This window comes from Lethenteron reissneri, chromosome 40 (genome assembly GCF_015708825.2).
Source record: "Lethenteron reissneri isolate LAM-NWPU_2019-01 chromosome 40, ASM1570882v1, whole genome shotgun sequence".
Lineage (NCBI taxonomy): Eukaryota > Metazoa > Chordata > Hyperoartia > Petromyzontiformes > Petromyzontidae > Lethenteron > Lethenteron reissneri.
Window position 1 is genome coordinate 7,011,450 of NC_083818.1, and position 24,525 is coordinate 7,035,974.

The window sequence follows — 24,525 nt, forward strand, 5'->3', positions numbered from 1 at the left end:
GTGTCACTGTGTATGTATACTCTCCGTGTTGCTGTGAAAGGCTTCATGAATGTATCTGAATTGTATCTGTATCTGTCTATATGTCAACATCTTTCCATGCGTACGTGTCTTCCTAATATTGTCTCGGTGTCTTTGATGTTTCCACGTCTTTGTTTCTGCTTGTGTGCCCATGCCTCTACGTCTGTCTATCTCCGCCTTAGTCCATTGGCCAGAGCAGACATTGACACCACGTAACCTCGAAAAGTTACAGTTATACAGACTTATTTATATAGCTAATAAGGGTAAATTATATAATATTCTTGGTTCTTTCGGTAAAGTCGCGTAGAAGGGAAATAATAAGACATAAAAAACAATAAAATGCTCACGACGTTTCGACTGCAACACAAGCAATCATCATCCGGTGTGAAATCCACAGCAAGAAATTTTTTTTAAAGTGGCGTTTTTTTCCTTCAAATTTTCTTGCTGTGGATTTCACACCTCATGATGATTGCTTGTGTTGCAGTCTAAAGGTCGTGAGAATTGTATTGTTTTATATGTTTTATTATTTCCCTTCTATATGAGTCCCTGCAGTCACGAAAGCTTTAACTCAAAAGGGTAAATTACTTGATAACGCACACACATTTCAAACGGTTATCACGTACTCTTTGGTTCTTTCGGTAAAGTCACGTTGGTATAAAATAAAACATCACGTAATTCACTATTATTGCCCACAAATAAATTGGAGCCACTAAAATGATGCAAACGCAGGTCAGACGTCTGTCTGGACTCACGGGATCCGTAATCTTTGGTTCTTTCGGTAAATTCACGTAGAAGGGCAATAATAAAAAATAAACATAATAAGAATTGGATTTTATTGTTTTATTATATTTATTTTATTATTTTAATTAAACATACGAATTGTATTTTAATGTTAAATTTTTATTATTTTATTATTTCCCTTATACGTGACTTTACCGAAAGAACCAAGAAGATGAATCCCTGCAGTCACGAAAACTTTAAATCAATAATCACGATGTCCTCTCTATTGGGAGCGGTGGCGCAACGGTTAGCGCGCTCGCTACGCTACGAACCTGACGGACCCCGAGTTCGATTCTCGCTCACGGCCAACACCGCTGACGATCCTATAAACCGCTCCTCCGCCCCTAGGTAGACTCGGCCTCAATTGAGTATCTGGCGCGACGCGTAAACATCCCCACGAGCGAGACAAAGTTGGGGCCGGGCGTGATTGTGGTTACCCACCCCGACCCTCTCGTGTGCCGTGCCGACCTTCGCAGACACCTACCCTCTAACAGCACTTGCCCCAACAGTTCCTCGAAGGCTACCCGGGGGATCTTTGCCTCTTGATTTGTGCCACAACCCACAGATTTACTCCCGGGCCTCCGTGTCACCCGGGAGGGCCGCGCAGAATCTCCCGCAAATTGCCGAACGCCCTCGATTGATAACAGCTGCGTGGATCACCGTCTGCGTAGTAGGAGGAGGTGGTGATGATGATGGTGGGAAGACTCTTCTCTGTGATGGCGAAGAGAAGGAGAGGAAAGGAGAGAGAGGAGCGGGAGAGGACATGAAAAGCAGCACCCTCGGCACTGTACCAAGACCAGCTGATGACCGATTCCGATTCCTGGTTAATCGTGGATCGATCCAGCCACGCGATGCGATTCACCGTAATTTTTTTAAATATATGAATCGATAATTTTTTATTTTAAACGATTCCTGTCTAGTTCGTGCTATTTTAGATTTTTATTTTGGGTTTCATTCCATTTGCCCGTGTGTGACGTTAGCATGGAATTGGCACGTAGAGTTGTCGACTGTATCGCATGCTAGTAATCGATTACTATAATCGATGTAAGTGAATCGTCAGCGTCATTGTCGTTGTTAAGAGATTATTACTTTAAAACTTCACGATTGTTTAAGGGCTCGTTAACTACCCTGGTGGTTACTTGCCACGTTACTACGTCTCGCAATAAATAATCACCTTAAACATTAATCGGTTCTGTCCTGCCTATTCAAATCTAGTTCGGTATTTACAGATCCAATAATTCGATTCGGTACGTGTCTATGTTGTATTCCCCTATATGCTCCGAATCAATTAATTTTTTCTCCCCTTGAATAAAAAATGCTCATATTTAAACGCGCGTGTGTAGAACTTGCATCAGTTGTGAATAAAATACTGGCGCACGCACGATTTGTTAGCGACAATCGTGAGTGCGTGGAAACATCGATTTTAATCGATAGGTGATACCGATCGCATACCTGTCAACCCATTATCAGTGCTGCCTATCATCACCCCGTGCCCTTATACATCTCAACGTTCATCCTTTAAGTTCAAGTTCATGTATTAGGTATAGCCCTGTGAGCCATTCGGCTCTTGAATCGGGTGCAACCGCAACAAACAAAAAAACAAAAACATGAACAAAAAAACATCTTAAAGTGAATATGTGACTAAGTGCAAACAGAAAATCCAAGAAAAGACAGCAAAATATTGCAGAAAAAAACACCGTACAACAACGCTGTGTGCAATAATACCAGTGGGATGCAAGTCAAACAACAACAACCATAAGACAACTTAGATTAAGGCCATCAGTCTTACTCCGTACTACAACAAACAAACATGGCTAAACCAAACTACAAAGTCCCATTACAAGGGAGAAACACAAATAGACAATGTTGTTGTTATTGTTACCCGTATTGAAACGGCTGTACGCAGTATGAACGTGAACAACTCAATTTTCCTGTACAAGAATACGGGATAAATCGTATGGGTTGACAGCTTTGCTCTATCTATGGGTCTCTGTATCTATGTGGGTCTCTGTGGGTATCTATGTATCTATAGGTCTCTATCCATCTCTATGGATCTCGATGGGTCTCTGTCTATAATTAATCATACCTGTCAACCCCTTATCAGTGCCCTACCTTATTACAGACCAATTCAGACCTTCTTGGTATGGACCTGAAAACTAAATTTTCCTGTACAATAATACGGGGTAAACCGTATGGGTTAACAGCTATGGCATTGTATCGATTATTTGATTGACATGCGTGCATGGCGGTTGCCATGGTTACTTTTCTCGCAGTTCCACTGACCCAGACTCCACTAAACACGAAAAAAAAATTGGGAATCACAAATTTTTACTAAATTACACATTGCATCTCTCTTTCAGTCTCATTTGTTTCACAATTGCCCCGTTTGCCACATTATAATTACTGTCCTGCAGTCGTAGTAATACTGTCAATACTCCACTGATTTGGCAATACCTTTCAAATGATGTGTATGCTCCTAGCAATGTCCAGTAATACGTTCCCATACACTCAATATTCATTTTCGCGTGATTTATAACAATAGAGTATTTGAATCAACAGCCCGCGGAAGCGGATATCACAGAACTACAACCTGGGGTCCCTTCAATTGACCTCATACCATGTGTCTCTCCTCCAGAGCTGAGTGGTTTGGAACATCAATCATAACTTAATACTTTACCAATAACAGACATAGCGTATGGGTCTGTGGTTTTTTTATTTTTGAACACACTTACTGAGCACAGGCCCAAGGTCACGAAACATCGAGCAGTCATCAACAAACGGCACGATACAAAGTTGTGATAGTGTAAGAGTTAACATGTCTATTGATTTGAGCCAAAGTTATACGAACGTGACCTGCAGTGTGGTGGGTGAGTGTCGTTGTGACCTCAGGGAGCGGTAGTGTAGCGGTCAGCTCGCTGGTTCGATTCTCGCTAACGGTCGACACCGGTGACGATTATCCCCTAGGTCGACTCAGCTTCAAATCAGTGCCCGGTGCGGTGTGTAAGCATCGCCACTGGGGAGACAAAGGCGGCCGGGCGTGGTGCTGGCCACCGACCCCCTCGTGTGCCACAATGCCAGCCTTCATAGGCGCTCGCTCACAACACTTGCCCCAACAGTCTATTAAGGCTATACGGGGGATCTTTGTTTTTACTTTGTTGTTGTGACCTGCAGTGTGATGAGTGAGTGGGGGTGTTGTTGTGACCAGCAGTGTGGTGAGTGTGTGTTGTTGTGACCTGCTGTGTGGTGAGTGGTTGTGTGTGGTGAGTGTTGTTGTGACCTGCAGTGTGGTGAGTTGTTGTGTGTGTGTTGTTGTGATCTGCTGTGTGGTGAGTGGTTGTGTGTGTGTTGTTGTGACCTGCAGTGTGGTGAGTGAGTGCGTGTGCTGTTGAGTCCTGTGGTGTGGTGAGTGGTTGTGTGTGGTGAGTGTTGTTGTGACCTGCAGTATGGTGAGTGGTTGTGTGTGTTGTTGTGCCCTGCTGTGTAGTGAGTGGTTGTGAGTGTGTTGTTGTGACCTGCAGTATGGTGAATGGTTGTGTGTGTTGTTGTGACCTGCAGCGTGATGTTTGAACACAATCGCATGGGACAAAACAGTCAGTAGACCGAGTCCTCAACCATGGGTTACGGATTCAACGCGTGAAGTTCACGGGGGAATAGTAACCATGGCGTGAGCGAGTCTGGCTTTGTGTTGTAGATCTGGGTGCTCCTTAGGGCAGGCTCCATCGGTTGGGCTGCTGCTGTAGGAGGCCGCATCCAACAGCGAACAGAGCAAGGGACACGGCACGCAGTACGCACGTGAGAGTCAGGTAAATCCACCTAAGACACAAAAACGCCATCGTCGTTATCAAAATCGCCGGCATCATCATCATCATCATCCGTCGCAATCACAACATCACCACCACCAGCACATCGAACATAATTTCCCGTGCCAGAGTAAAAAAAAAAAGTAAATAAACGCTTTATTTGTACAAATGTTAACATTGCAAAAATAGCATAAAATAGTAATATATCATTATTTTAGTAACATAAGTATAGCATGAAAATAAACTAGTGTATAATACTGGAGTATAATGTTTCTTTAAGTTTAGTTTGATTTGAAATGTTTATTTTGTTCAATCAGGAGACCGAGATAGACTCATTTGTCTCAATCAAGAGATAATCGGAATCAGATTATTTATATTGGAGGAATCCGATGAGCTATAAATCCCTTTTTTACAGATGTCCAGTAGGGGCGGTCATAACGTTAAAACAACAAACAATTCGAAAAACAGATAGGTGTGCAAAGTATAAATAAATGACTTTAAAAAATATGCAAATTTAACTAAAGATTTTTTATCTTACCAGATAAAGCCCATTGAGCTATTAGCTTCTCTTTTAGAAGCGACCTGGCCACAAATGATAGCTCAACGAAGTGGCTTATCATGTGGAAATGTACAGCAGCAAATTAATCTAAATCTAAGCAATCAAGATAATACTCAAGACCTTAGCCGGGGACCTGAACCCAGATTGAGAGGTTCATAACACGGCACGCCAGAGGTCGCAAACGGGTTTTGATTCCTTACCCGTACCCGGCCGCACCAGGGTCGCAAACGGGTACCCATACCTGTACCCGGCCGTACCCGTACCCGTACCCGGCCGCACCAGGGTCGCAAACGGGTACCCGTACCGGTACGGGTAGCCGGGTATCGGGTAGGGTACGGGTATCGGGTACCCGGTTGCGACCTCTGCTGCACGCTAACTACTGCTACCGCTGCTGCTTTCTCCCGAGTTGCTGGCAGCGTGCGGGGCTTCCTCACCGGAAGGCGTCCGTGTCGTAGAACTGGCACACGCCGCTGGAACCACACGTGCCGAGCCCCCACTTGGTGCACGAGGAGTCGATGGCGACCCCGTAGAGGATCGGCGCGGGGATTCCGGCTGAGCAGCATCGGAGAGAAGCCAAACGCCAAAGGTCGCACGCACGCACGCAGCGGTTAGCGGCGTAAACATCCCCAGTGATTTGTCAACTATAAGGATTCTTAACGTCGCATGCTTTGCAAAGTGCCTCCGATTAGTACGGTTGGCTACGTACGGTGCGAAAGAAGTTCAACATACATACATAGTGTGGGTAGGAAATCGATGTTTTGTCAATAGCGATACAATGATTCATCACCATTCCCCCGATCCCAGGTGAGTCGACAAATCGCGTGTGTCAAACTCACTGTTAAAAATAATGAGATTTAGCCAGGAAAGCCTCACTGAGTCTCAACATTTTCAGAAAGGTCCTGCTATATTGGGATGTTTGACCGTGAATACCGTTAACGAGAATTTGGCTTCGTTGTGGGCGGAAAGCTGAGAACCTTTCTAAAACCCACCACGCACACGAGGGGGTGACGACTCAGCAGCAGAGGTCGCAAACGGGGTTTGATTCCTTACCCGTACCCGTACCCGGCCGCACCAGGGTCGCAAACGGGTACCCGTACCCGGCCGTACCCGTACCCTACCCGTACCCGGCCGGGTACGAGTAAGGTACGGGTATCGGGTACCTGATTGCGACCTCTGGGATGAAGCCATGTTGCAGGCGCGGGTGAGTTGATTCTAGGAACTTGAATTGTGAGAAGAGACAAGACGTTGGGAAATGAGTGACAAACAGTTACTCACCAGTGACTCACGGTCTACCCGTACCCGTACCCGGCCGCACCAGGGTCGCAAATGGCTACCCGTACCCGGCCGGGTACGAGTAGCCGGGTATCGGGTAGGGTACGGGTATCGGGTACCCGGTTGCGACCTCTGCTCAGCAGAGATCATCTCCTGGCCACAACCTCGTGGGCTCATGCCTCCAACGCTTGGCAACCACTGGTGGTCTACCATCAGATGACCTCCAATCGAAGTGCTGACCAGCCTGAAAGCCTCTTAAGCTCCTGAGCTTCGATGTAGATTAGGGGGCATTCAGGGTGATGTGGCTGCAGGACGAGGGTAATCATAATATAGGTTGTTTATTTATTTAACTCGTAGGCTTTTGCAACCAATATCATCCGTAATACGGGTGTTTTTTTTGGGTTAGGTCGCGTAAATATAGAAATGTGTCGTTAAACCCGCCATCACCCGACACAGCCAACTAGTAAGGTTTGTCACGTAAACAGAACGTGGCCAATTCGTCACGAGTACAGCACACCGGTGTGTTGGAGAGCCAAGCCACAACGATTACAATCTGAGTACGACGTTATCCCCCCCCCCTCCCCACTTCGCGCAAGAAGAACACACAAGTGTTGTCATCACATCTACTCCTCTATTTATGGAACGAAACATGACTCCACAAATCTGGCTGTCGCCTGATGAAGCTAGTTGCAATTACTGGCGAAACGTCGTACTCAAGATTGTAAATATTGTGCATTGGCTCTCCAACACACGGATGTGCTGTACTAGTAACGAATTGGCACGTTCTGTTGACGTGACAAACCTTACTAATTGGCTGTGTCGGGTGGTGGCGGGTTTAACGACACATTTATATATTTACCTGATCTAACCCCAAAAAATCTGTATTGTGGATATTTATTTATACTGGAGGAATCCAATAACCTTCAAAGCTCTTTTTTGACAGATGCCCAGTAGGGGCACCGGGTCACAACGTGACACAAACAAACGATACAAAAACACTATAGGCGTGCGAGGTATGGGAAAGGTAAACAAATCACAACAAAATAACAAATAAAACTTGTTTTTTTATCTTACCAGGTAAAGCCCTCTGAGCCGTCGGCTTCTTTCGCAGAAGTGACCTGGCCACGAATAATACCCCAACGAAGTGGCTTATCACGTGGGATATAATGCAGCTTCTATACCGATGAGGGTCACTTCAGTGTGATGTGGTTGCAGGACGATGGTGAAGGTGCCACTCACCCAAGGTACGTGTAACCATGGTCTGCAGCCCCAGTGCAAACGACTTCAGCTCGCTACTCACGCTCCTGAGAAAACGATAGACGGCACAACGTGGCTTTTATGCAGCGGCGTTCCGAGGTGGTCTACAATAAAAGTCGCAAAGCCGCGTTTCGATCAATCGAGATAAAAAAATCTTCATCATCATAATCCACTGCGAATTCAAACTTAAAACAACGGGTCATTGAGTGAACGACCATCTACCGAACTCATTCCACAGAAAACACCTCTGAAATTCAGTTCGCATCCCCCAAAGATCTTGACTCGACTGGATATCAAATCTGAAATTCATCATGGAAATCCTGCTATTCCTATTCCCCCCCCTCCCCGTATGCTCCCCCCTTTAATAATAATAATAAATGATAATTTCAACGTATAATGTGCCGCACAGTATTCGCTCACTCAAGAAGCGAGAGAGTACTTGGAGCCATGAGGGACCGCAGGAAGAAAGCCAGGCGATCAGCTGGCACCGCCCAAGCTCTGCGGTCCTCTATATATTACTGGACATCTGTGAAAAAGAGCTTCATAGCTCATTGGATTCCTTCAATCTAAATAAAGATCCTGATATTGACGTATAATCGGCCAATTGATGAGTGCTTACATGTGGATGGAATCTGGAGCACCCGGAGAAAACCCACACGTGCGAGGGAGCAACGCTCTATCCCACACAGATGGAAACACGTGGGGGGGGGGGGGGTCTACATTTCTGCTGTAGCGCCTTCTCCTGGCAGGCCAGGGTACGCCTCCTCCTTGACACCCACAGGGAAGGCAGTCGCACAACGTTTGTGCGGCGGTCCTACCAACCCCTTGCCTCCACTGTGCTGGATTCCAGGCGTGCGCCACCGCCGCCGCCGCCCGGCTACAACCCGCGGCTACACTAGAAGTGCCGCACGGATCCCGCACCGGAGAAATACGAAGTAGGCCGGCGTGGAGCCCAGAGCGTAGATGAACGACGACGCCACCGTGACGCCCAGGAACAGGTGGAAGCTGCGGTCGCAAGAGGCGGTGCGAGCGCACAGCCCAAGCGTGGCCCGTCCTCCGATGCCACCAACACACACGCAGTCCGTGAATACCTACCAGCGGGGTACACGCAACTCGGATGTACGAAGTGCTCCCTTCCTCCAGATCCACAGGTTTCGCCACAACTCACGTGGAAAAAAAAAGAGAATCACGCAAATTTGGAATGGACCGCACGTATTTTCGTTTGCTTCTGAGAAAAATTAAACGACTTGGACACAACGCGATGAATGTATTTAGGGAAAACACATTTGTTAATAACGCGGATCCAACCTGGATAGAACCATACCTGATTTAAAGCTTTCGTGACTGCAGGGATTCATATTCTTGGTTCTTTCGGTAAAGTCACGTAGAAGGGAAAGAATATTTTATTTTATTTTTTTATTTCCCTTCTACGTGAGGGAAATAATACAAATATATTTTTTATTTTATTATTTCCCTTCTATGTGACTTAACCGAAAGAACCAAGAGTATAACCACACCTGTCAACCCCTTATCAGTGCCCTACCTTGTTACAGACCAATTCAGACCTTATTGGTCATCCCGTGCCCCTTATACATCTCAACGTTCATCCTACAAAGTCCCATCAGAATCGAGAAACACAAACAAATAGACACAAATTATGATTTTTTTTTTGCCCGTATTGAAACGGCCGTATGCCGTATGGACCTGAAAACTCACTTTCCCTGTCCAATAAAACGGGTAAACACTATGGGTTGACAGGCATGATACAACGCGATCGAATGAACAGAACTACATCGCGTGAGTAGGAATAAGCGGTTGTACGGCTGCCTCGGCACAGCAGCGCAAAAGGCGGGATGCTGCTGGATGCTTCCAGATGCTACCTACACGCCTCAGTCTTTGTTCAGCCTGCGTACGCATCTCAGGTGTTATCACGAACTGTGCTTTACCCTATATTATATATCATTTATTTATTATAACGCGATTTTTCCATAACACAACGTTCTTCAGGAATTCTAGATTTTAAGCTTTCGTGACTGCAAGGATTCATATTCTTAGGTTTTTTCGGTAAAGTCACGTAGGTAAAAAAAAAATTAATAAAAGTAAAATAAAAGAAAAAGAAAATAAAGTAATATAATAAAATTAAATAATAATAAAAATTATTTTATTTTACTTTTATTATTATTTTTTTTACCTACGTGACTTTACCGAAAAAACCTAAGAATATGTTCTTCAGGAACACGACTACTACTGCCTTATAGGAGAACAGACTGTACATACGCACACGTGCACGCGTGCGTGCGTGTCCACCATGACGTACTGCACGTACGCACGCGCTCACCGGCGCCGTTCCGCCCTGGGTGGAGGTGCCGCCGACGGTGGCGTTACACCCGGCCAGGCACGGCGAGAGGTAGGTGAGGCCGTCCCAGCCGCACACGGGCTCCCACGCGTCCCCACGGCACTCGCACGCGCCGGGGCAGCCGGTGACCCGCGCTCCCGCGTGGCTAGCCAGCAGCGGCCTGCGGGAGTCAGAGATACGTAGGTGCCCCTCCCGACGGCATTCCCCAATATCCACACGGCATTCCCGAATCTTCACACGGCGATCTGTAACCTCCACACGGCATTCCCGAATCTTCACACGGAAATCTGTAACTTCCACGCGGCGGTTCCGTAATATCTACACGGCGTTCCCAAAAATCCACATCGCGTTCCTTGATACCCACGCAGCCGCGTCACGCGAGGGGTGCGCGTGGCGCTAAGCCGTCCGTCCGTGCGGGGGGGGGGGGCCTACGCGTGGGTCAGGCCGACGACGCTGGGGCCGTCGCAGCGCAGCGCGTAGAAGGCGAGCGTGAGGGCCCAGGCCACCGAGCCGGACGCCAGGGAGAGGCGAGCGGCCCCCAGGGGTCCCAGGGCCAGGCAGCGCATCAGCAGGCCACCCCCGAACATGCCCAGCGCCACCGAGGGTACGTTCACCGCCCCTGTGCAGTGGGAGGGGGGGCACAGTACAAGATCAATGGGCACGCATTATGAACGTTGATTTGTTAATCCCCCGCACCCCCACTTTGAGCAAGAAAAACACACAAGTGGGGTCACCACATCTACGCCTTTATATAAGGAACGAAACAGGTGGACTTCTCTACAAATCTGGCTGTCGCCTGATGAAGATGGTTGTAATTACTGGCGAAACGTCGTACTCAAGATTGTAAATATTGTGCATTGGCTCTCCAACACACGGATGTGCTGTACTAGTAACGAATTGGCACGTTCTGTTGACGTGACAAACCTTACTAATTGGCTGTGTCGGGTGGTGGCGGGTTTAACGACACATTTATATATTTACCTGATCTAACCCCAAAAAATCTGTATTGTGGATATTTATTTATACTGGAGGAATCCAATAACCTTCAAAGCTCTTTTTTGACAGATGCCCAGTAGGGGCACCGGGTCACAACGTGACACAAACAAACGATACAAAAACACTATAGGCGTGCGAGGTATGGGAAAGGTAAACAAATCACAACAAAATAACAAATAAAACTTGTTTTTTTATCTTACCAGGTAAAGCCCTCTGAGCCGTCGGCTTCTTTCGCAGAAGTGACCTGGCCACGAATAATACCCCAACGAAGTGGCTTATCACGTGGGATATAATGCAGCTTCTATACCGATGAGGGTCACTTCAGTGTGATGTGGTTGCAGGACGATGGTGAAGGTGCCACTCACCCAAGGTACGTGTAACCATGGTCTGCAGCCCCAGTGCAAACGACTTCAGCTCGCTACTCACGCTCCTGAGAAAACGATAGACGGCACAACGTGGCTTTTATGCAGCGGCGTTCCGAGGTGGTCTACAATAAAAGTCGCAAAGCCGCGTTTCGATCAATCGAGATAAAAAAATCTTCATCATCATAATCCACTGCGAATTCAAACTTAAAACAACGGGTCATTGAGTGAACGACCATCTACCGAACTCATTCCACAGAAAACACCTCTGAAATTCAGTTCGCATCCCCCAAAGATCTTGACTCGACTGGATATCAAATCTGAAATTCATCATGGAAATCCTGCTATTCCTATTCCCCCCCCTCCCCGTATGCTCCCCCCTTTAATAATAATAATAAATGATAATTTCAACGTATAATGTGCCGCACAGTATTCGCTCACTCAAGAAGCGAGAGAGTACTTGGAGCCATGAGGGACCGCAGGAAGAAAGCCAGGCGATCAGCTGGCACCGCCCAAGCTCTGCGGTCCTCTATATATTACTGGACATCTGTGAAAAAGAGCTTCATAGCTCATTGGATTCCTTCAATCTAAATAAAGATCCTGATATTGACGTATAATCGGCCAATTGATGAGTGCTTACATGTGGATGGAATCTGGAGCACCCGGAGAAAACCCACACGTGCGAGGGAGCAACGCTCTATCCCACACAGATGGAAACACGTGGGGGGGGGGGGGTCTACATTTCTGCTGTAGCGCCTTCTCCTGGCAGGCCAGGGTACGCCTCCTCCTTGACACCCACAGGGAAGGCAGTCGCACAACGTTTGTGCGGCGGTCCTACCAACCCCTTGCCTCCACTGTGCTGGATTCCAGGCGTGCGCCACCGCCGCCGCCGCCCGGCTACAACCCGCGGCTACACTAGAAGTGCCGCACGGATCCCGCACCGGAGAAATACGAAGTAGGCCGGCGTGGAGCCCAGAGCGTAGATGAACGACGACGCCACCGTGACGCCCAGGAACAGGTGGAAGCTGCGGTCGCAAGAGGCGGTGCGAGCGCACAGCCCAAGCGTGGCCCGTCCTCCGATGCCACCAACACACACGCAGTCCGTGAATACCTACCAGCGGGGTACACGCAACTCGGATGTACGAAGTGCTCCCTTCCTCCAGATCCACAGGTTTCGCCACAACTCACGTGGAAAAAAAAAGAGAATCACGCAAATTTGGAATGGACCGCACGTATTTTCGTTTGCTTCTGAGAAAAATTAAACGACTTGGACACAACGCGATGAATGTATTTAGGGAAAACACATTTGTTAATAACGCGGATCCAACCTGGATAGAACCATACCTGATTTAAAGCTTTCGTGACTGCAGGGATTCATATTCTTGGTTCTTTCGGTAAAGTCACGTAGAAGGGAAAGAATATTTTATTTTATTTTTTTATTTCCCTTCTACGTGAGGGAAATAATACAAATATATTTTTAATTTTATTATTTCCCTTCTATGTGACTTAACCGAAAGAACCAAGAGTATAACCACACCTGTCAACCCCTTATCAGTGCCCTACCTTGTTACAGACCAATTCAGACCTTATTGGTCATCCCGTGCCCCTTATACATCTCAACGTTCATCCTACAAAGTCCCATCAGAATCGAGAAACACAAACAAATAGACACAAATTATGATTTTTTTTTTGCCCGTATTGAAACGGCCGTATGCCGTATGGACCTGAAAACTCACTTTCCCTGTCCAATAAAACGGGTAAACACTATGGGTTGACAGGCATGATACAACGCGATCGAATGAACAGAACTACATCGCGTGAGTAGGAATAAGCGGTTGTACGGCTGCCTCGGCACAGCAGCGCAAAAGGCGGGATGCTGCTGGATGCTTCCAGATGCTACCTACACGCCTCAGTCTTTGTTCAGCCTGCGTACGCATCTCAGGTGTTATCACGAACTGTGCTTTACCCTATATTATATATCATTTATTTATTATAACGCGATTTTTCCATAACACAACGTTCTTCAGGAATTCTAGATTTTAAGCTTTCGTGACTGCAAGGATTCATATTCTTAGGTTTTTTCGGTAAAGTCACGTAGGTAAAAAAAAAATTAATAAAAGTAAAATAAAAGAAAAAGAAAATAAAGTAATATAATAAAATTAAATAATAATAAAAATTATTTTATTTTACTTTTATTATTATTTTTTTTACCTACGTGACTTTACCGAAAAAACCTAAGAATATGTTCTTCAGGAACACGACTACTACTGCCTTATAGGAGAACAGACTGTACATACGCACACGTGCACGCGTGCGTGCGTGTCCACCATGACGTACTGCACGTACGCACGCGCTCACCGGCGCCGTTCCGCCCTGGGTGGAGGTGCCGCCGACGGTGGCGTTACACCCGGCCAGGCACGGCGAGAGGTAGGTGAGGCCGTCCCAGCCGCACACGGGCTCCCACGCGTCCCCACGGCACTCGCACGCGCCGGGGCAGCCGGTGACCCGCGCTCCCGCGTGGCTAGCCAGCAGCGGCCTGCGGGAGTCAGAGATACGTAGGTGCCCCTCCCGACGGCATTCCCCAATATCCACACGGCATTCCCGAATCTTCACACGGCGATCTGTAACCTCCACACGGCATTCCCGAATCTTCACACGGAAATCTGTAACTTCCACGCGGCGGTTCCGTAATATCTACACGGCGTTCCCAAAAATCCACATCGCGTTCCTTGATACCCACGCAGCCGCGTCACGCGAGGGGTGCGCGTGGCGCTAAGCCGTCCGTCCGTGCGGGGGGGGGGGCCTACGCGTGGGTCAGGCCGACGACGCTGGGGCCGTCGCAGCGCAGCGCGTAGAAGGCGAGCGTGAGGGCCCAGGCCACCGAGCCGGACGCCAGGGAGAGGCGAGCGGCCCCCAGGGGTCCCAGGGCCAGGCAGCGCATCAGCAGGCCACCCCCGAACATGCCCAGCGCCACCGAGGGTACGTTCACCGCCCCTGTGCAGTGGGAGGGGGGGCACAGTACAAGATCAATGGGCACGCATTATGAACGTTGATTTGTTAATCCCCCGCACCCCCACTTTGAGCAAGAAAAACACACAAGTGGGGTCACCACATCTACGCCTTTATATAAGGAACGAAACAGGTGGACTTCTCTACAAATCTGGCTGTCGCCTGATGAAGATGGTTGTAATTACTGGCGAAACGTCGTACTCAGATGGTAAATGTTGTGCATTGGCTCTCCAACACACCGGTGTGCTGTACTCGTGACGAATTGGCACGTTCTGTTTACGTGAGAAACCTTAATAATTGGCTGTGTCGGGTGGTGGCGGGTTTAACGACACATTTATATTATTTACGCGATCTAACCCAAAAAAAACCTGTATTATGGAAAAGTTCACTTTCACTTCCCGGGGAAGCTCCCAATTGTCGAGCAAAGCCAAAAACACCGAACGCAGTGCCGAGCGGTGCGCGGCACAGGCCGAAAGCCGTCTATGGCACTGCCGCAAAAACCTGCGCAGGTATTTGAGAAAGGCGGTCGCTTGTCCGAGTGAAAGTTCGGAAAAATCAATAGGATGGATAACATCTGTACATCCTTCCAAATATGGTATCCTGTTTGCAAACGGGATTTCTTTTTCAACGTACATTTCGTGGTTGGCAATACACACCGATTACAGAGCGTTATCATTCTCTCGGCATGACGCTTCTCCCAAAGAACTCTGTCCTGCTCTCATCCGCCTCTTCATTCTATCATTTTGACACGGGGTTGGCCTTCAGCACCAAACTCTGGTGAACCTGCCGGTTGTGTCCCTCTACCAGACAAGGCTCCAAGCAGAGGTCGCAAACGGGTTTTGATTCCTTACCCGTACCCGTACCCGGCCGCACCAGGGTCGCAAACGGCTACCCAGCCGGGTACGGGTAGCCGGGTATCGGGTAGGGTACGGGTATCGGGTACCCGGTTGTGACCTCTGGCTCCCAGCCATCATTCACAAGACTCGAGCCCTGCTGCCCGTTTCCATCGTTGCTAGTGCTTGTCAAGAGACGAGACTTTGTTCTATTAGAGACGGAGATTTTTGTTTACAGCCAAGCACCGCGATTGCTGAATGCCCTTCTCTCGGTCCACGAGGGCATCGGTGTCTGTTACAATTTTTTAAACTGTCTTTACAACAGGCTTTCTCCAGCTTTATGTGAAGCGCTTTGAGGCCCGTGCGAATAGGGCTATAGAGAAAACCGAGTTTATTATTTATCATTATTACATTATCCGTGTGACCGTTGGCGTACTCCATGTGTCACCAGCGGCCGCGTGCCTGTGCGTGTCGCCACCCAGCAGGCTGGCGTGCCCATCCATGTACGTATGCACATTTAACTTCTTTCGCGCCGTACGTAGCCAACCGTGTTAACAGGAGGTGCGGGAATCAGAGGTACCCATGAACATGTTCGCCTCGGCCGCCGTTTTGCCAAACTGCTCCTCCATGAACTTGGGCTTAAACGTCACGAACCCGACCAGCGACATGACCTGGAGCACTTGGGAAACGAGTAGAGCCACAACGAGCGGTTGGCAAAGCACCCCGTGCAGAGACACGGCAATCCCTGCACACAGACACTACCGCGTTAGTCAGTGGCGGACACAGCACCCCGTGCAGAGACACGGCGATCCCTGCACACAGACACCACCGCGTTAGCCAGTGGCGGACACAGCACCATGTGCAGAGACACGGCAATCCCTGCACACAGACACCACCGCGTTAGTCAGTGGCGGACACAGCACCCCGTGCAGAGACACGGCAATCCCTGCACACAGACACCACCGCGTTAGCCAGTGGCGGACACAGCACCCCGTGCAGAGACACGGCAATCCCTGCACACAGACACCACCGCGTCAGTCAGTGGCGGACACAGCACCCCGTGCAGAGACACGGCAATCCCTGCACACAGACACCACCGCGTCAGTCAGTGGCGGACACAGCACCCTGTGCAGAGACAAACTCATGCAAAACATATTTACTTGTATATTTGTGTAATATATATTTTACAATTTTTTATACAGCAATGTAAAATAAAGGTAAACACACCACGGCCCGCACGAAAATCGCAGGCCAATTCAGTAACGCGCAATGCCACGGAGGTTACTGTGCAGTGTGGCGCATTGTGGGATTGCTCGTGCAGCGTAGAGACGCAGCAACCGACGAGTCCGCGTTGCTTTGCTCGCCATTTGTGCTTTTTGAGCTTCGGAGGAGAGATTTTTAAAGAAAATTTACCTTTAAGTGAGTCCCACTGCATACCGCTATAAATGCGGGACACGAAGAAAACCATCACACAAACTCCGGTCATCCTCGCAGCAGCTTTTGGATAACCATCGAACAAAGACGGTCACTGCATCGCAGGCTTTCAGATGTGCAGCCGTCTGGAACGCTCTGCTTTGTGATGTTAGAAAACCACCGGAGCTGTGCATTGTTAAATCATCATCTAGATTGAAAAATAATTTCTTTAGAACTGCTTATCACCGTTAACCTCCTTGCCGGTGTTGCTGCTGGTTAGAGTTTGTGAGTAGTAACGAGTCACAGTCTCGTCAAGAAGCGTAAACTATCACCACGTGAACTATCCGGTCATCCTCGCAGGAGCGGCTTTTGGGCCAACCGTTGAACAAAGACCGCTCACACTGCATCGCGCGCTTTAAGATGCGCTTCTGCGGCCGTCTGGAATGCTCTTCCTTCCGATATTAGGAAGCCACTGGACTACTGCAGCTGTGCACTTTTAAATCACCATCTCGATTGAAAACTCATTTCTTTAGAACTGCTTTTTTTGTTTAATTTGTTGTCCTTCCCCCCGCACCTCTGATTAGCACGGTTGGCTAAGTACGGTGCGAAAGAAGTCCACTATACGCACCTCTGATGAGCGACGTGGGAGACGTCGATAGCGTCGAGCTGTGCGACCCTCTCCTGGGGAAGTCCGTGGCACAATCGTCCTTGTCTCCTGTACCACGGAGGCAATGATGATGATGATGATCGCGGGAGGGGTTAAACCCGCTCGTTCTGTACAGACAGCCCTGCAAGCGTTGGTGCTGGGGTGGCAAGATGTTAACTACCTCGCCTGGTATACAGGAGGTCGTGGGTTTGATACGGACCCTGACGCCTGCTGCTGTATATTTGGAGTTTGCATTTCTCTTTCCCTGTGGTCGCGTGGATTTTTCTCCAGGTCCTCCTGTTTTATCCCTCCACATTTAGAATCAACATGCGTTTATGGTACTTTCCTGCTAGAAATGCCCACGCGATAAGGCACTTCGTTGGCCGAGCCATTTCGGAAAAAGAGCTACATAGCTCAGTTGGGGCCTTACTTGGTAAAATAAAAAATAAAGTTTTTTTAAAAAATAAAAAATAAAGTTTTTTTAAAAAGAAAAAATATTTTTTTTTACTTTTCATTCAGTCTGCCAGTCAAACACTGCACCAACGTTCCGTGCCCCCCGCCCCGCACAAGTTGTGATCACAGTGGCACAATCCCAAGTGAGCGGTGAACGTGTCTCCCAAGTGAGGTCACCTGACGTGAGCAGAATGTCCTTGACAGGCATCGAGTACATCTCCGACGATCGTCTCGGCTCCTTTTCACTGCGCGAAACAACGGCGGACAGGGCAGTTGACACACGGATAGCACCGCAGACGCCGTTACGTGAACGCGTTCAATGCAGCATAGTCATGTGTCTACATTCAATTCCGTTGAGACGATACAAAATATCCATAATACACCTTTAAAATGTTGTGGCTTGGCTCTCCAACACACCGGTGTGCTGTACTAGTAACGATTTGGCACGTTATGTTTACTTGACAAACCTTACTAAATTTCGATTTAAAGCTTTCGTGACTGCAGGGATTCATCTTCTTGGTTCTTTCGGTAAAGTCACGTAGAATGGAAATAATAAAATAATAAAAATAAAACTATAAAATAATTCTCACGACGTTTCGGCCACAACGCAAGCAGCCGTCCTCAGGTGACTTTACCGAAAGAACCAAGAAGATAAACCTTAATAATTGGCTGTAATTGGCTGTGTCGGGTGGTGGCGGGTTTAACGACACATTTATATATTTACGCGATCTAACCCAAAAAAACCTGCATTATGGATATCTGTCGCGACAGCCTACGTGTTAAATACAACATATATGTATAAATTTTGTATTCATTTGGAGAGCTCATGGTTCATCCTAAACCGCATCCGCACAAACCGGGGGCAGTCGATGCGAATACTTGATGCACGCACACACACACAAAGAGCAGTTCCAGAGAGACCGAGTTTTCGATCTTGATTCAAGAGTATCTGTCCTCACCGAGGGAGGTTGCGCGGAAAAGCCCAGAAGGGCAGCGAGGCGAGCAGGCTGAGAGCGCCGGCGACGAGGAAACCGAGCCACCAGGCACCCACCCAGCGCTTGTCCTGCACTTGCATGGACACCCAGTCTGACAGCACCAAGGCGTGCGGCGGGCACAACACGGCGTCCGCCGGCGTGAGCTTCACGTCCAGCTGAGACGGCGTGGCGGCTACCGCCACTGCGCACGTGGGCTGCCTTTAAACCAGCGCTGTGGAGGCAGCAGCGAGGGATGGCGGATCGCTAGGAGGTGGTGCTGTAGCCTAGGTCGCTGTACGGCAATAATTGGGGACTCCGCCTGTTCTATCTGTATGGCAGAGGTTGCAAACGGGTTTTGATTCCTTACCCGTACCCGGCCGCACCAGGGTTGCAAACGGGTACCCGTACCTGGCCGTGCCCCCGTACCCGGCCGTGCCCGTACCCTCCCCGTACCCGGGTATCGGGTACCTGATTGCGACCTCTGGGATGAAGCCATGTTGCAGGCGCGGGTGGGTTGATTCTAGGAACTTGAAATGTGAGAAGAGACAAGACGTTGGGAAATGAGTGACAAACGGTGACTCACCAGTGACTCACGGTCTACTCGTACCCGTACCCGGCCGGACCAGGGTCGCAAACGTGTACCCGTACCCGGCCGTACCCTACCCTACCCGTACCCGGCCGGGTAGGGTAGGGTAGGGGTATCAGGTACCTGATTGCCACCTCTGGGATGAAGCCATGTTGCAGGCGCGGGTGGGTTGATTCTACGAACTTGAATTGTGAGAAGAGACAAGACGTTGGGAAATTAGTGACAAACGGTTACTCACCAGTGACTCACGGCCTACCCGTACCCGGCCGCACCAGGGTCGCAAACGGGTACCCGTACCCGGCCGGGTACGGGTAGCCGGGTATCAGGTAGGGTACGGGTATCGGGTACCCGGTTGGGACCTCTGCTGTATAGGATAGAGCGTTGGCCCTCGCACGCGTGGGTTTTCTCTGGGTGTTCCGGTTTTTCCTCCCACGTGTACAAACCCTCGTTAATTGGCCATCAACGCGTTCCTGTGTAGAGGATCGCAGAGCTTGGGGGGGGGGGTTGTGCTGGCTACCTTCCCTATCCCTTTGTGAAAATTTGACTTAAAACTTTCGTGACTGCAGGAATTCATATTCTATGGTTCTTTCGGTAAAGTCACGTAGATAGACAAAATAATAACAATCTAATAAAATGAATGAAAAATATCACGATGTTTTCATCGCAACACAAGCGGTCGTCATCAGGAGTTACTGCTCACACCTCTGAGGCGTTCTCTCTCTCGCTCAACGCGAGCGAGCGAATACTCCGTGGCAGCGCGTTCCAGGTTTAAATCATCATCATCTCCCGCCGCCAGCGCCGCCGCATACGCTGCTGCTGTGATCGGTGCCGTGGCCTTACGTCATAATTAGCGATGCTCAGTTTCAATTAGCTTGAATATAAAAGTGCTGTGACATGGCGGTACCTTGATAATATACTGTGCAATATATGATCCGTGTTAATCAAATTATCTTCATTTACAAAATGTCATGGGTATCGCTCCCTCGCGTAATTTGTTTTAATATTTTATCGCCGGATGAAACATTTAAGGAATGAAAAAAGCGCGATCCGTTAAAGTAAAAAATATATATTTTTAAAAAATCGATTATCAAATAAAGACCCACCAAACATGCAACGTTGGGCCAAGGTTGGTTGTCGTTGGATTAACGTTGGTGCGCTTAGGGGCCGTCCATAAATGACGTCACGCGATTTTGGAAGATTTTTGACCCCCCCCCCCGCCTTCGTCACACGGCGTCACAAAAAGTCAGACCCCCCCCTCAAATATGACGTCACAAAGCTCTGCCCCCCCCTCCCAAATAAACCATGCTTCAAATCGCTTTAAACTATTGTCATTGTAGTGCGTATTTAATGTGGCGCTGCACTCTGATGTTGTTGGAGAAAACATTTATTAAAAAGTCTATTTAATTAATACTATTTCGTTCTTTCGATAAAGTCACGTAGGTATAAATTAAAACAAATCACGACGTTTTGGGCGCAACACAAGTGTCCTTCGTCAGGTTAAATAAGTATAACGTGTTGTCTAAAGTTATTTAAAGTTGCGCATTTTGATGTGACATCAAATTTCGCAACCCTCCCCCCTCGTCACACATCGTCACAAATGTCTGACCCCCTCCCCCCTAGGTGCGTGACGTCATTTATGGACGGCCCCTTATTGGGGGCCTGCCGATGCGGGAGGGGGGCTAGGGTGGGGGCGTGCTCAGACCTGGGAAGTTGACGAAGAGTCTGGAGCACAGCGATCCCAGCAGGAATCCCAGCACCGGCCCCACGAGCCCCATCGTGTGCACACAACCTGCAAGCGGCAGCCACCAACCACCCACCACACAAAGACAAAGGTCTCCCCCCCCCGTGTAGCCTTAACAGACTGCTGGGGCAAGTGATGTTAGCGAGTAGCACCTATGAAGTCCGGCATGGCGCACGAGGGGGTGGGTGGCCGCCTTTGTCTCCCCAGTGGCGATGTTTTTAAACACCGCACCAGGTGCTTATTTGAGGCTGAGTCTACCTAAGGGAGGCCCCGGACTGGTTCAGTTAATCGCCACTGGTGTTGGCCGTGAGCGGGAATCGAACTCGGGTCACCAGGTTCGTAACGCAGCGAGATAACCACTACACTACCGCTCCCCCTCGCACAACCATGCCCCACTGCACAACCACCCACCACACAACCACCCCACCACACAACCACCACACAACCACCGACCACACAACCACCCACCACACAACCACCCACCACACAACCACCACACCACACAACCACCACACAACCACCCACCACACAACCACCCCACAACCACCACACAACCACCACACAACCACCCACCACACAACCACCACACAACCACCCACCACACAACCACCACACAACCACCCACCACACAACCACCCACCACACAACCACTACACAACCACCCACCACACAACCACCCACCACACAACCACCCACCACACAACCACCACACAACCACCCACCACACAACCACCCCACACCACCACACAACCACCACACAACCACCCCCACACAACCACCCACCACAACCACCCACCCACAACCACCCACACAACACACCCCCAACCACCACACACAAACCCACCACCAACCACCCCACCACCAAACACTACACAACCACCACCACACAACCACCATCACACACCAACAACCACACACAACCACCCACAACAACCACACAACCACCCACCACACAACCCCCCCCACCCCCCACACCACCACACAACCACCCACACAACCACCCACCACAACACCCACCACACAACCACCACACAACCACCACACAACCACCCACCACACAAACACTACACAACCACCCACCACACAACCACCCATCACACAACCACCACACAACCACCACACAACCACCCACCCACCCACCACACAACCACCCCACCACACAACCACCCACCACACAACCACCCCACCACACAACCACCACACAACCACCCACCACACAACCACTACACAACCACCCACCACACAACCACCCATCACACAACCACCCATCACACAACCACCACACAACCACCCACCACACAACCACCCCACCACACAACCACCCACCACACAACCACCACACAACCACCCACCACACAACCACCCACCACACAAACACTACACAACCACCCACCACACAACCACCCACCACACAACCACCACACAACCACCCACCACACAACCACCCACCACACAACCACCCACCACACAACCACCCACCACACAACAGCCCCACCACACAACCGCCCCACCACACAACCACCCACCACACAACCGCCCCACCGCACAACCGCCCCACCGCACAACCACCCACCGCACAACCACCCACCGCACAACCACCCACCGCACAACCACCCACCGCACAACCACCCACCGCACAACCACCCACCGCACAACCACCCACCACACAACCACCCACCACACAACCACCCACCACACAACAGCCCCACCACACAACCGCCCCACCACACAACACCCACACACAACCGCCCCACCGCACAACCGCCCCACCGCACAACCACCACCGCACAAACCACCCACCGCACAACCACCCACCGCACAACCACCCACCGCACAACCACCCACCGCACAACCACCCACCGCACAACCACCCACCACACAACCACCCACCACACAACCACCCACCACACAACCACCCACCACACAACTAGCCCACCACACAACCACCCACCACACAACCACCCCACCGCATAACCACCCACCACACAACCACCCACCACACAACCACCCACCGCACAACCACCCACCACACAACTAGCCCACCACACAACCATCCACCACACAACCACCCACCACACAACTAGCCCACCACACAACCACCCACCGCATAACCACCCACCACACAACCACCCACCACACAACCACCCACCGCACAACCACCCCACCGCATAACCACCCACCGCACAACCACCCCACCACCCCACCGCCCGTTCAGTCAAGGTAGTTAACATCTCCCAGCCACCGTGACGCGCTCCACCTGCCCCCCAAGCCCCCCCGTGCAACGCGCGTGCCCCGTGCGCGTCTCACCCAGGTAGAAGGCGGAATCCTCGCGGCGGGTGAAGTCGTCCAGGTAGGAGACTCCGAGCGGGGTGACGGGCGTCTCACCCACCCCGCGGAGGATGTTTCCCGCAAGAAGCAGCACCCAGAGCCGGCTGCCCGAGCCTTGCGCGCAGCCTGCTGGCGAGCACGGCGCCCACGGAGAGCCGTCGGCAGAGGTCGCAACCGGGTACCCGATACCCGTACCCTACCCGATACCCGGCTACCCGTACCCGGTGCGACCCTGGTGCGGCCGGGTACGGGTAGGCCGTGAATCACTGGTGAGTCACCGTTTGTCACTCATTTCCCAACGTCTTGTGTCTCTTTTCACAATTCAAGTTCCTAGAATCAACCCACCCGCGCCTGCAACATGGCTTCATCCCAGAGGTCACAACCGGGTACCCGATACCCGTACCCTACCCGATACCCGGCTACCCTTACCCGGTCGGGTACGGGTATCCGTTTGCGACCCTGGTGCGGCCGGGTACGGGTAGCCCGTGAGTCACTGGTGAGTAACTGTTTGTCACTCATTTCCCAACGTCTTGTCTCTTCTCACAATTCAAGTTCCTAGAATCAACCCACCCGCGCCTGCAACGTAGCTTTATCCCAGAGGTCGCAATCGGGTACCCGATACCCGTACCTTACCCGATACCCGGCCGGGTACGGGTAGCCGGGTATCGGGTAGGGTACGGGTACCCGTTTGCGACCCTGGTGCGGTCGGGTACGGGTAAGGAATCAAAACCCGTTTGCGACCTCTGGATGTCGCTGAAAGGGGGTCACGAAGACCCCTGGCGTGGGGGTCACCGCTGGGTTCTGTTTCATTCCCCGAACTGGGGGAGGGCGTCCCAGCCGTGCCCCCCCCCCCCCCCCCGCAGTTACCGTCACCGCTAGTTCATAGTAGAGTCACTGGTAAAGGAGGTCTCATAGTGTAAATGCTTACCCCGAGCTCTCAATACTCTGTAGTGCGCTGTTTTTGAGTTGTACGCCTTTTGGCGTCATCTGGTCCAACACCAATGGAGACTAGAAACGCTGTCTCGGGTGTGGACAAATCAACTTCAAGGACAGTGCACATCATTATCATTATCAGAGTTGTCTCTTTTTTTTAATTTTGACTGCTTGTGTTGTGGTTATTGCAAACATGATGCCTTGTATAA

At 50.1% G+C, this 24,525-nt stretch overlaps 1 protein-coding gene across 2 annotated transcripts in view; it reads right to left on the bottom strand.

Annotated features, from left to right (window-relative positions):
• Nucleotides 1-3,283: 3,283 nt before the first annotated feature.
• Nucleotides 3,284-24,525, bottom strand: part of LOC133352378 (solute carrier organic anion transporter family member 1C1-like) — a 31,134-nt gene continuing 9,892 nt past the window's right edge. The window contains exons 6-17 of one of the 2 annotated variants that reach the window (XM_061567976.1): nucleotides 23,363-23,509; nucleotides 21,017-21,103; nucleotides 18,714-18,840; nucleotides 17,932-17,999; nucleotides 17,284-17,370; nucleotides 15,823-15,987; nucleotides 14,208-14,394; nucleotides 13,759-13,936; nucleotides 12,342-12,511; nucleotides 11,404-11,468; nucleotides 5,592-5,709; nucleotides 3,284-4,611 (exon numbers count right to left, since the gene is read on the bottom strand). In XM_061567976.1, coding sequence (XP_061423960.1) covers nucleotides 4,503-4,611; nucleotides 5,592-5,709; nucleotides 11,404-11,468; nucleotides 12,342-12,511; nucleotides 13,759-13,936; nucleotides 14,208-14,394; nucleotides 15,823-15,987; nucleotides 17,284-17,370; nucleotides 17,932-17,999; nucleotides 18,714-18,840; nucleotides 21,017-21,103; nucleotides 23,363-23,509 — 1,508 coding nt within the window. In that variant the 3' untranslated portion in view covers nucleotides 3,284-4,502. Of the gene's footprint in view, nucleotides 4,612-5,591; nucleotides 5,710-11,339; nucleotides 11,469-12,341; nucleotides 12,512-13,758; nucleotides 13,937-14,207; nucleotides 14,395-15,822; nucleotides 15,988-17,283; nucleotides 17,371-17,931; nucleotides 18,000-18,713; nucleotides 18,841-21,016; nucleotides 21,104-23,362; nucleotides 23,510-24,525 lie in introns of those variants that run through there. The other variant, XM_061567975.1, reaches the window with a different exon arrangement.